This window comes from Rhinopithecus roxellana, chromosome 12 (assembly GCF_007565055.1).
Source record: "Rhinopithecus roxellana isolate Shanxi Qingling chromosome 12, ASM756505v1, whole genome shotgun sequence".
Lineage (NCBI taxonomy): Eukaryota > Metazoa > Chordata > Mammalia > Primates > Cercopithecidae > Rhinopithecus > Rhinopithecus roxellana.
In genome coordinates this window covers 237,818-251,136 of record NC_044560.1, presented here as the reverse complement: position 1 = coordinate 251,136, position 13,319 = coordinate 237,818, and the positions used below count along the sequence as shown (strand labels likewise).

General features: G+C 52.5%; 1 protein-coding gene across 3 annotated transcripts in view; it reads left to right on the top strand.

Moving 5' to 3' along the window:
• KAZN (kazrin, periplakin interacting protein) overlaps positions 1-13,319 on the top strand; it is a 518,556-nt gene that overhangs the window by 356,010 nt on the left and 149,227 nt on the right. For all 3 annotated transcript variants that reach the window (XM_010378254.1, XM_010378255.2, XM_030913276.1), the window contains one exon: positions 9,672-9,863. In XM_010378254.1, coding sequence (XP_010376556.1) covers positions 9,672-9,863 — 192 coding nt within the window. The remainder of the gene's footprint in view (positions 1-9,671; positions 9,864-13,319) is intronic.

The following is a 13,319-nucleotide window of genomic DNA, read 5'->3' as shown; positions in this document are numbered from 1 at the left end:
CTGCAGGCCCAGAAAGGAAAGGTGCACAGGGCTTTTGTCTACCTGCAGCGTGTCTTGAGTCTGGCAGCTGTACCCACAGGAGAAGGGGAATAAATCAGTGGTTACAAGCAACAGCAAACTTTCTATGTTTAACTGCATAGTCTCTCTGAACTCAGTTTCTTTTGTAAAATGGGGACGTCCCCTAGGGTCCTTAAGGGGACTGGGAATTCATGCACATGAAGATTTCCATCAATCTCAACACATTGAAGGGCTCAGAAAGCGTGACTATGATCACCTGGGCAAAGGCGACAAGCCCATTCAAGATCAGAGCAAAGATGCATTTCTTTCCTGCCGCGTGCTACGCCCGCAGAAATGCAGAACAGAGGAGGTCCCTGGTCCACTGGCAAAGACCCCCACCCGCTCTGCCCTGGGCGGTGAGCACTGCCGGCCTCCTCATCTCTGATTCTTCCTTTCAGGACTCCCCTCCTCTGCTGGGTACCTGCTTTGTTGGATGCATTAATACATTCATCCCGTCACTGCTTAGCCTTGGGGGCCTGGGAGTCCCTGTCTCTTAAGATGACTTTGCCCATGAGAGTCATTGTGTCTCTTTTTTTTTTTAATTTTTGTTTATTTATTTATTCATTCATTCAGCCATTCATTTATTTATTTATTTTAGACAGAGTCTCTGTCACCCAGGCTGGAGCACAATGGCATGATCTCGGCTCACTACAACCTCCACCTCCCAGGTTCAAGCAATTTTCCTGCCTCAGCCTTCCAACTAGCTGGGATTACAGGTGGCCGCCACCACGCCTGGCTAATTTTTTGTATTTTTGGTAGAAACGGGGTTTGGCCATGTTGACCAGGCTGGCCTCGAACTCATGACCTCAGGTGATCCACCCGCCTCGGCTTCCCAAAGTGCTGGGATTAAGGCATGAGCCACCATGCCCCTCCGTGTCTCTGTCTTAAAACTTTAACCCTCTAAGGACAATATGATTCCTTATTTTTAGGACAGGCATCATCCCAGTGTACTAAAATCACATTTGGACCTGATTTGGCCCCAACTCAATAATAGCAAGAGTGGTGGCCAAGGGGCCACTCGCAACCTACTAGGTGCTGCTGGACCAGTGCACGGCAGGGCGGCCGCAGAGCCCAGCAGACCTGGGCTTGATCCCGTGGCCTGCCAATGTCTGTGAGTCTCAGGCGGGGACCACCGCAGCCCTGCATGGGGTCATGAGATGAGGGCTCTCATCCAGCACATGGCATCCACCTGCTCAGGGGTGGCAGCAGCCATGGTCTCTGCAAGACTTCATGGAGACAGTGGCAGGTCAATACAGAGCGCGTGTCACTTGGAAGTGACCTCCATTTGGCTGTGGTGGGTGTGGGACCATTCTCTAGGCATCCGATTTCTTTCCCACTGTGTGTGTGTTTGTGTGTGTATGTGTGTGTGTGTGTGTGTGTGTGTGTGTGTGTGGCTCAAGCAAACACCCTGGTGTTTCCTGGACACACAGACCCCTCGCTGTTCACAAAGCCACCAAGATGGATGGGGTTTAGACCAGGATACCCCTTTCACAGGGGCCTGCTGGAGAATAGGGAGTTGGCTGGTTGTGTATCTGGATTTATTTTGTGGGGAGGGCTACAAAAATGAGTTTTTAATGGAAAATCTGAAATATGCTACTGCTATATTTAGATTTTTTTTTATTGGGGTATAATTCACATACAGTAAAATGCTCGGCTCTTAAGTGTACAGTTTGTGTTCAGTGAGTTTGCATGGCTGTTGATCAGAGCGTCCACCCCTGATGGTCAGCTGGGGACGGTCCCTCCAAGCCTGGACTCCACTCAGAGCCCCCCAAGCTCTCTGCTTCCCTCGTTCTCTAGACTTGATGACTCAGCCTTCAGCACGTTCATCTCTGCTGTTTCATCCACCCTTCCTGGGCTGGGGGAACCTGAAGGTCAGGGTTCTGCAGTTAGTGAGGCCAAGGTTTTCTTCCGGAAGATCAAGGAGGTTTGCCCTTTTCCGAAACGATCATGATGAGCTACATTTGACCCTCATGTAGAACCTTCCGGAAAGTTTCCACTGAGATGATTGCTTTGTTTAATGTTTACCATAGGCCTGAGAGACTGGCCTTGGCTCCATTTTCAGATAAGAGATCAGAGGTTGCTTGTCCACAGGTCAAATAGCTGGGAAGTGGGGGAGCCAAGGCTGAGCCCCAGCTGGCTGACCCCAAACCTCTGTGCCCGCCTCAGCACTGCACTGCATGCCTCCCAAGAACACAGCATGGAGCACGGTGTTGGGTGTCAGGTGTGGGCAGAACAGTCCCTGCCCTCGTGGAATGGACAGGCTGGCTCCATGGCCATACCCTTCTCCAGGGGCTGTGCGGGGAGTGTCCCTAGTGGAGGGCCAGGACCGCCATGCACTGAGTGGCTGACTCACTCATACCCTGCTGAGGGGCATGCCTGCCTTCACTGGCATCCACCAAGCCAAGCCTGGTTGCCACCTGGGCCCTGCTGGCTCAGGAAGCCCTTGTGTCACCCACAGACCTTGCTCCTCTCCTTTTGGAAGGTGATAGTGTGGCAGTTGAGTCTGGAAGTGCTGGAACCAGACCATCTGTGTCCAAACCCTGGCTCTGCTCTTCACCCTGTGTGACCTTGGCCAAGCCATTTAACTCCTCTGTGCCTCAACTTCCCCATCTATGAACTGTGGATGATGATAATAGGATCTGCTTCATGGAGTTACTGTGAGAATTAAACTAGTTAAGCAGGTAAAATACAGCAAAGCTTAGGGCATATAGTGTGTGCTCAAGAAGTGTTAAGAAAGATGTAATTGTTATTATAATAAATAATACTCATAATATTATTGTTACTTAGACCTTTGGTTTGGGGAGGCTGATTTTACACACCTACAATTCACCCAGAGTCTTAGCAGTCCTAGAGGTTGCCTTCTGTTTTAGGTGGCTGCTGTAGCTCTGGCCATTAAGTCCACTTTCCAGAAGTGGAGAAGGTGGAGAAAGGTGGAGAAAGAGGTAAAGCCCTATTTTTGTAAGGGTCGGTTCTCTTAAGGGACTTTTTTCTGTACCTCACTGGCCAAAAGTGTGTCACATGGACAACCCTAGCTGAAAGGGAAGCTGGAAAACAGCATTTTTTAAAAGTGGGACTCGTTGCTTTTGCAAACTAAAGGAGATGGGCTACAGAAGGGCAAGGGTCTGCCCCAGCTCCCTCTGCCAGCTGGTATGGACTTTTCCTCTGAGTGGGTACCCCACACCCCCTTTCCCTTGGGGAGGAGGCCCCGGGGACCTGCGGCATGGCCTGCCTGCTAGTATCCTTGTCCCCCCGAGAGTAGCACCATTGGTAACAGTTGGCTCCCTGCAGCAGGAGGGCCACTGTTTCCCAGACAATGTTTACTTCCTGCTACTATGGCCAAGAGAACTCTGCTAAGTCCATGGATTTCGGGTCCCTCTACTCAGAGGCCTGAGGGCACTGCGGTTCCCCAGCATCAGCAGAAAGGTACCCAATCAGTCTTTGGGGGTTTTTGTCCTTGGGCAAAGGCCAGGAAAGTTTTCTCCAGAAAGGATGACTCCTTCCTCAGTAGCTGTCTTGCCTTTGGCAAATGGCTTTCTCCTGTCATTGGGTCACCAGCCTGAGCTGTTCCAGATGCTTAACAAATACCATCTTCATCTCACACCCTCTAGCCCAGCGCCAACAGGAGAGCTCCGTGCAGTCATGGCAGCAGTCTGGATCTGCACTGTCCCTGACCTTAGCTCCTAGCCACGTGGGTGCACTCGAAATGTGGCTAGAGAAACTGAGGTTTTCATTTTAATTAATTTGTCCGTAAGATAGTCACCTGTGGCCAGGCACGGTGGCTCACGCCTGTCATCCCAGCACTTTGGGAGGCCGGGCGGGCGGATCACGAGGTCAGGAGCTCGAGACCATCCTGGCTAACACGGTGAAACCCCGTCTCTATTAAAAATACAAAAAATTAGCCGGGCGAGGTGGCGGGCGCCTGTAGTCCCAGCTACTCGGGAGGCTGAGGCAGGAGAATGGCGTGAACCCGGGAGGCGGAGCTTGCAGTGAGCTGAGATCGCACCACTGCACTCCAGCCTGTGAGAGACAGTGACTGGCCCAAGGTCACACAGCAACGGAATAGTTCCTCTGAGGAAGAAACGCCAAGTCTTCCAGCGGCAGCTTCTTCATTGTTTCTTCAGAAATGTGGCTGGTCCCGTCTGCAGAGGGGAAGATGAGTTGTGGACACAGTGCTCAGTGTGCCAGGCACATGTAAGCACTTTACACGTGTCTTATTTATTCCCATTTCCCCTGTTTTACAGGTGAGGTCACCGAGGCCCAGGGAGGAGAAGTGCCTCCTGGTGGCTCCAGAACTGGTCAATTGAGAGGCTGTGCTCTTGGCGCTTAGGCTGAGATTGCAGTCCCAGGGTTGTCTCCACTCCTGGAAGAGTCTGGGGGATGCGAGACCTGGGCCTCCACACCCAGCTGGGGCAGGTGCAGTTAGCAAGCTCCGATAAGCCTCTCTCTTTCCATGGAGTTGTTTTTCCAGCCTGGTCTCCTAAGACTTGGCTCCTGCAGGTGCCGCACCTGGTGACCCGCCCTCGAGGCTCCCATCAGCTTATTCACAGCCTGACTGGAGGGGTGGGGCTTAGGCATCAGATACACCTGTTAAGAAGCGCGCAGGGAAAAAAAACTGCCTTTGCCACTGTTAGCCAAAGAGAAAGGCACATGGCACCCAGCTCCATCTCACTCTCTGCTCTCATCTGAGTGCAGGGTGCAGAGAAGACCCTGGCAGATGCCCTTCCTGTGTCTGCCCCACCTCCCGCCTGTGCAGTGTCTGCCCCTTCCTGTGTCTGCCCCGCCTCCCGCCTGTGCAGTGCTCAGGCAAAGCCCGCTCCCCTGGTTGTCCCATTTCATGGTGTCAAAATCCCCGTGAGATGGGAGTAGCACTGCTGCAATAAAACACAAGACGCCCAGTTAAATTTAAATTTCAGATACGTGATGAATCAATTTTTAATATAGGTATATTCCATGCAGTAGTTGGGACATACACTGAAAATGATTTGTTGTTTATCTGAAATTCAAATCTAACTGTGCGTCTAGGGGTGTTTGTTTGGCATTACTTTGTTTTGTTTTGCTTACTCTGGCAACCCTAAGTGGGTGGCATCTGTGCAGCATACACGACAACAGAGACCCAGAGAAGTGACATGAGGCTTGTGCAAAGTCAAGACGAGGCCCTGGCCAGGCCTAGGTTTGAAGCCAAATGTCTTGGAATCCTTTGCCTTCTTCCTGGACAACAGTAAACAATCTTGGTGGCTTCCTTGGGTGCTTGGAGGAGACCCAGAAGTCACTGAAAAAAAAAGAAAGAAAGAAAAAAAGACCCAGCATGGTGGCTCACACCTGTAATCCCAGCACTTTGGGAGGCCGAAGCAGGTGGATCACCTGAGGTCAGGAGTTCGAGACCAGCCTGGCCAACATGGTCAAACCCCGTCTCTACTAAAAATACAAACAATTACCCGGGCATAGTGGTGGGCCTGTAGCCTGTAATCCCAGCTACTTGGGAGGCTGAGGCAGGAGAATTGCTTGAACCTGGGAGGCAGAGGTTGTAGTGAGCCGAGATTGTACTGCCGCACTCCAGCCTGGGCAACAGGAGTGAAACTCCATCTCAAAAAAACAAAAAAATTAAGCAAAAACAAACCTGCCTCTTCTACCTGTGTGACAACGGACATACTGTTAGCAGTCACTCACACCTTATTGTGAAATAGACTCTTAGTGACAGTCGAGTAGGGAACAGGGGCCCTGGCAGGATGGAAGATTGTAGAGTATTGATCAAGAGGAGAAAATTCCAGCCTTGGCGACTGCTAGAGTTAGTGAGTTGAGGCAGGAGCGCCGAGGGGTGGTTGGGGCTGAGCCTTTTGTAATCTGACCTCTCCAGCCTTCCTCCCGTTCTTCCTCACCTGGCACCCATTTCCTGGTCACTCAGGACCCTCCAGCTTTGCAGCTGCCTTTGCTCACACCACTTCCTCCTTCCCCAGTCGCATCCTCTAGGGTCCATCTGGAATGCCACCAACTTCTCAAGGGTGTCTGAGCGCTCCGAGTACCTGTGGCCCCTTCCGTCTTCTCTTTGTATGTGCGTCTATTTGCTGGAGGTTTCTTGAGACCGGGAGTCTTCCCTTCTCTTTCCTGGCCTGGAGTGTAGGTGGGCCCCAAATGTTTACCCAGAAAGAGGGCAGGGGTGTGGTCCCAAAAGCAAACCTCCTACTTAGGAGTTTTGCTAAGAGACTTGGACAGTTCCTGGGCTGCCTCCGTGGCACATGAGGTTTGGGGGTCCTTTGATGGTGGGATCCAGGAGCACTAACCTGAGAGTGGGGCCTGTCTGGGGCTTTCACCCCAGTGCCCCCGTGCCCAGAGCCACGCGTGGTATGGGCAGGGACCTCTCCATGTTAGGTGGATGGAGGCGTTCGACAGACGTCACCGAGTGCCCCTGATGTGTCGCACAGACACTGTTTCCAGCACTCGAGACCTGATGGTGAAGGAGACAGAGCAGGATATGCGATCGGGCCCTGCTCTTGGATCCTGTGTCCACTGAGCACATAGCTGGGGAGTGAGTGAGCCTCCATGTCGCTACGGGGTTTTGTCCGGGTTGCCTGCTGTGCTGTTGACACTGGACAGGATCGGAGCCGTTTTAGGTCTCTTGAGGCTGTGACAGTGAGGCTGAGACAGACTGATGGGAAGGAAACTGTGAAGAGGGGACAGGAGCTCCCAGGCAGGTCACAGCTCTGCGGAGGCCCTGAAGTGCAGCGAGTCTAGCGCCTTCCAGAACTGAGAGAAGCCGGCAGCCTGAAGGAGGCCTCAGACAGGGCCGAAGAGGCAGCTAATATTCCAAGCGGGGCGGGAGGCTGTCGGGGCCAAGTGAGATGTGCCTTGCACCTCAGAGGCGCCCTTGGGCTTCTGTGGGGAGGAAGGACTCAGGTTAGGAGGAGCTGGGAGGGCAAGGAGGTACCCTGGGAGGCCTCCTCTCCTTAGAGGGGTGGCGCGGCCCATCGTGGCCTCAGGAAGTGATGTGAGATGAACGAGGGAATAGGGGCTGGAGTTGCCACCACCTTTTCCCAAGGCGGCTGGTGAGAGAGAGGTGCTCCATCCTCAGGGCTCAGCCCTGCTCCCCCTCTGCCTGCCCCCTCTCCTGGACCTGGCTCTGCCCACTCAGCCTCGAGGCCAGTGGATCCCTAGGGAGTCCAGAGGGTTGTAATGCCTTAGAGATTGCCAGCAGGCACTGATGGCAAGGGTAGGGCAGCTAGGAAGGGGCAGTGCATGACCATTATTGCACCTTCTCTGTACATGGCATTCACGGAGCACTTCTATTATATGTACATGGGGTACTTCCTGTGTACATGGAGCACTTCCTGTGTACCCAGAGCACTTCCTGTGTACATGGAGCACTTCCTGTGTACCTAGGGCACTTGCTGTGTACATGGAGCATTTCCTTTATGAGGAGGGGCACTTCCAATGCCTCCGAGGAGCCTCACAGCCAATGAGGGTTAGACCTGTTTAACAGGTGCAGTGTCCGAGGCTCAGCAGGGAGGGAGTTGCTCATCAGCCACCACATGCCTGGCTGGAGACCTGGTGACTCCAAAGCTGTGCCCCCAGCCATGCCCTTTCCATGACCCTCATGGGAGAGGACTGTGCACCGGACCTCCAGGGAGTACACATCCCCTTTTAGCAGCAGGGACGCTCCTGGCTCTACCTGCACATGTCCGTTCCAGCCAGGGCTGCCCTTGGCCCCTCCCCTGGTCCCTCTGTGATGTGAAATGGAGGGAAGGGGAAGGCAGTGTGGGGAGGGGAGGAGTCCGTGCAGAAGGTGGGATGGCCTGGTGGCCAGCGCAAGGCTGGTGAGTGTGGCGCCTTCGTCTGTTCATTCTCAAGGGTGACCAGGTGCCAGGTGCTGTTCTAGGCACGAGGATGCGGCCATGGACAACACAGAGTCAAGTTCCTGCCTTCCTGGGTCTTACAGCCAGCCTGTAGATAAACAGATCCACAGGGCATGACAGGCACTGACGGGTACTGCGGAGAAAGAGCGAGGAGGAAGGAGGCCGGGGCGCGGGGTGGCAGGGCGCAGAGCGGCGGGGCAGAGTGTGCTGAGCTTCCACCATAGCGGTGATGGACACAGACAGCCCTGCACCCCCACCCGCCCCTGGAGCCCACATTGAGTTTGGGAAGAAGACAGATAAATAGAGCATCACACAGGGTGGTGAGAGAAGGCCCTTCCACGCAGGTGATGTGGAGTGGACGCTTGTGTCACGATGAGGAGGCAGCCACAGGAAGAACCAGGAAAGTGTGTTCAGGTGGAGGGCACTGCGGAGACAAAAGCGCTATGCTGGAAAGAGTGCGGCATATTGTAGAGAGGGGGATGAGTGTGGCTGTAGGTGGGAAGAGAGAGAGGATGTAGGCAGAGGCCTGGCCCCAGCCAGGGCTGCCCTTGTCCCCTCCCCAGGTCCCTCTGTGATGTAAAATGAGGGAAGGAAAGGGAAGGCAGTGTGCAGAGGGTGGGGGTGGCCCAGTGGCCAGCACGAGGCTGGTGAGTGTGGCGCCTTCATCTGTTCATTCTCAAGGGGACCTGCTTAATGAATATTTCAGCGTGTCCTTCCACCGTCTCCTAAGTGAGGTTTGCTCCTTCTCTTAATGCGCTCTCCTAAGAGTTATGCAGAAGTATACGTAGCCTGGCACCTGTGCACAGCCTGATTGCCTCTAGCACCCCTTAGCAGTTCTGTTTTCACTGTTGCCCAGGTGAGCTGACCTGGGTGTGGGTGTGTCTATCTGCCCACAGGACTGAGAAGCTGACAACACCTGGGTTGACATGGCTCTCACTCTGAGAGGATGACATACCTTCTGGGTCCCTTCCAGCACCCAGGGCCTGAGTGTTCTCCTTGGCCCCATTTCCGGGGCCTCACTGTACATAGGGTTGGATTTAAGTGCTGCAGAAAACTCTGTCCACGGTGTCACCTTGTCACTGCTCATTAGACCCTATTTTCCTGCAGGACAGTCAGTTGCAAATGCGTAAGTTCTGTTTGTACACAGTGCTGAGCTCCTCAAGGTTATGTGTTTTGCAAAATGTGTTGAATATGTCTTTCTATGGGTGTTTCCCAAGCATGAGACTGGGAGTCTGAGCTGTGGAGTCAGCCAGGCCTTGGTTCAAATCCCAGCTCTGCTACGCACTAACTTTATGACCACCTGGAGTTACTTAATCTCTCTGGGCCTCGAGGTCCTAATTTGTAAAATGGGATTATGATGGTCCCTGCATCTGAAGGTTTTGGTGGCTTAAATGAGATAATGCATATGAAACTCAACTCAGCATACTGTTGGCTCATGGTTATGATGCTCACTCCTAAGACCGTCGGCGACTGGAGTGGACATTCTGAGTGCAGGACAGCGGCAGTGGATTCCTCGGGAGTCGTGGTGGCGGGTGGGGGGTCTCACTAGGTGTGCTCTGCAGACTGTGGGTGGGGCCTAAAATTGGCGCTGGGGCTCTTTGGAATAAGGCAGTTGTTTCGAGGTTTTCTCCTCCCTTCACATATGTAGGAAAGGCCCTGAATGCAGAGCAAACAGAAAAGCCAAAGCAACCTCAAACCATCCCCAGAAAACGCGAGTGAGCGGCAGCCGACGTTCCTGTCCTCTAACCCTGTGCCCTTCTCCCCTAGTGCTCCTGCGGGAAGAAGTGTCGCGGCTCCAGGAGGAAGTTCACCTTCTCCGGCAGATGAAGGAGATGTTGGCGAAGGACCTGGAGGAGTCGCAGGGCGGCAAGTCCTCCGAGGTCCTCTCGGCCACCGAGCTCAGGGTCCAGCTGGCCCAGAAGGAGCAGGAGCTAGCCAGAGCCAAAGAAGCCTTGCAGGGTGAGTGATGAGTCAGCGGCGGTTCCTTTGCTGGGGGCGCAGGCCCCAGGGATCTGGGGTCCTCCCCATGCAGGGGAGGTGACGCAGATGGACACAGGGGTCTCCCAGCACCCACCTCCAGCCACGGCTGCCCTGTCCCTTCTTCAAGTGGAATTCTGCATCTTGTGGGGTGGGTGCAGATGCCATTCCATCCTCCAGTGTGACCATCACACGTTGCCCATATGGCTGGATGTGAGGTGCCTCCCTCTGGGGTGTGATTAGTGGGTGGGCATCTTGGCTGGACCAGGACGCTGGCCCAGCAGCCGAGTCTGACTTACCCAGCACCCTTGGGGTCCTTCGGTGCCTCCACTCAGAGCACAGTGCGGCTACACTGGTTTCTCTGCTGGAGGACATGTCTGTGTCCCATGCGTCCCTCTTGCTCACCATGATGGGCTCTCCTGGCCCCAGAGGAAGGAGTTGGAAGATGACATGGTGTAGTGTCCCCGGGGGTCTCTTGAAGACAAGGACCACAGACTGTAACTACCATGTGGCTGGTGTGTCTTCAGCCAGAAATTAATTTAGGAGATGAGGAAACTGATGTCCACATGCTCAGCCTGGTTTCCCTGGAGGGACCCACATCCCTCTCTCCCGGGAGGCACCTGCCCACATTCTGTGGGGCTGGAAGAAGGGTCTCAGCTGGTTATTTGAGAAAGGTTGGAAGCCATCATGTAACCTGTCAATGGACTCCACAGTGCTTGGAGAACTCAGGCATGAAACATCTGGGGAAAACATAGCCTTAGGGGTCTGCACTGATTCTCTTAAGCCCCCTCATTGTCTTTGCTTCTTCTAGAAAAGACAATAAAGCTTTGCAACCTGCTTTCCACTTATCATTCACTAGAACAATGAATCCTCTTTAAAAATGTTGTTTCTGAAGCTAAAGCAGGTTTATTAATTAGGTTAATACCATGCTGCTATAACAAAGAGACCCCAAAACACAGAGGCTTAAAGAATCTGTTTCTTCCTTAACCACCCCTCAGTGAGCATTTGAGTCTGGTTGGGTGTATGTTTTCCCCTCGGTCCATGAGAGACCCCAGGGAAAGAGCCAGAATCGAGGGCCAGAGATTTGCCTTTGTAAGAGCTTGGTCGTATGACCATTCCTAGATGCAGAGGGTTCTGGGAAATGTAGTTTCTAGCTGCGTGGCCTTGTCCCAGCTAGGACTCTAACAGGGTAAAAGGGAGAATGGATTTTGCTGGACAGTTAATTGGCTCAGTCAGAGCCAGTTCCCCGACAAAAGGTGTGATGTGGACAGCAGGCCAAGAAGGCTGCCTGTCCAGTGCCAAGCTGACCATCCCCGGGAAAGCCTGGGAAGTCCTCAGTTGAGGGTGAGCTTGTATCCAGAGTGTCACAGCGCTTTTGACAAATGTTCTTTTCAGCAGTACATGTTGCTCTCCAGGGCAGGTAGATGACCCTCTTCTTCTGGGGTCTTGTTTCTGGTGGGGCCATGGCAGCAGCGTTTTGGGTGGTCTTTTGAAGCTGCAGTGGACTTTGGGGAGCATTGTGGCCCAGCTGACATGGCATGCCTGGGAAGTCATTTTGCCAAGCAGGCACACTTTGCCTCTATGCAGCCACCCGGCAATCTAGGCAGATCTGTGTGAGCCATCCTCCATGCCCAGTTTCCCAGGATCCTGTAATATCCATTCTGCTTCATCAGGATGGAGACCCAAGTCTCGAGAATCTCCCACAAGCAAGTGCTGCTGGGCCCAGGCTGTGCAAGCTGTTGTCGTTTGGTCTTGTGAAGCTTTATCATGTAGTGGAGAGTACAGAGTGGCTCAGGAAGCAGCCAGATGCTGCTCAGTCACCTTTCCCACTCTGTGTCCCAGGGACAGAGACGCTGACCTCCACGTCTTTGACCAGCGACAGGATTTTCACCCCTATATGCTCTTCTGGACCTGTGAGGAAGAGAAAAACCTCCCTTAGCGGTTCCTGGGCCTAGAGGATGGGCTGGGGGTTAAGCAAAGGCTCACTTACACCACCATCCCCAGCTACTGGGATGTACAACCTAGCCTTTCCAAACCTCAGTTTCCTGATCTGAGTGATGGGACATTAACGGTGGCTTTGCAGGAGGTTGTGAGAATGAAAGGAGATAATGCCTGGAAAGGTGATAGATAGTTCCCGCCGTTATGATAATGTACATCCTTCTCTCTTTAGCCCACAAGGCACAGAGCTGTACAGACAATCTTTCCTAAGTCTGTGCTGTAAGATTTCTTATCCACCACCAAAGATCTTTGGCCTTGCCCAGGGATGCAGAGACCTACCCCTTTGTAGGAATATTAATATAAGCAACAAGGACTTGTCGGTATTCATGAAAAGGAAGCTTTATTGAGCACCTACTGGGTGCCAACACCGTTCTAAGCACGTGATCTACCATTCACCTCAATCCTGCCAGGAGCTGGAAACCCTGTTTCTCAGGTGGAGACGCCTGAATGAGGTTCAGGGAAAGTAAATAACTTGACCAAGGTGACAGAGCCAATTAGCGGCAGAAGCAGACTTCTTCCCACTGCACAGACACGCCTCATCTTCCCTCTGGGTGTGGTTACGGGGAAGGAAGTTGGCCTGGATGCGAGGGACAGAAGCCATTCTCACTTCAGTGGTGGTGACAGCAGACTCAAGTCAGATCTGGGCTTGAATCCCACCTCTACCACTTATTAGCTATGTGAGCTTGAATGCATTCTTTTGTTTTTACTTGTTTATTTTACTTTAAGTTCTGGGATAAATGTGCAGAACGTGCAGGTTTATTGCATAAGTATACATGTACCATGGTGGTTTGCTGTACCTATCAACTCGTCATCTAGGTTTTAAGCCCTGCATGCATTAGGTATTTGTCCTAATGCAATCCCTCCCCTTGCACCCACCACTCAACAGGCCCCAGTGTGTGATGTTCCCCTCCCTGTGTCCATGTGTTCTCATTGTTCAACTCCCACTTACGAGTGAGAACATGCAGTGTTTGGTTTTCTGTTCCTGTGATAGTTTGCTGAGAATGGTGGTTTCCAGCTTCATCCATGTCTCTGCAAAAGACATGAACTCATTCTTTTTTTATGGTTGCATAGTATTCCATGATGTATTATGTACCACATTTTCTTTATCCAGTGTGTCACTGATGGGCATTTGGGCTGGTTCCAAGTCTGTGCTATTGTAAATAGTGCTGCAGTAAACATACGTGTACATGTGTCTTTATAGTAGAATGATTTATAATCCTTTGGGTATATACCCAGTAATGGGATGGCTGGGTCAAGTCGTATTTCTGGTTCTAGAGCTTGGATGCATTCTTTAACCTCCCTGCCCCATTATTCCTTTGCCGAGAGTAATAGTAACAATGCCTGTGTTTCTTATAATTGAGACTGATAAACAGTAGCTACTTCATAGGGTTGTTGTGAAGATTGAGGTAGAAAGTGCATGGCCTGGTGTGTAGTACCATT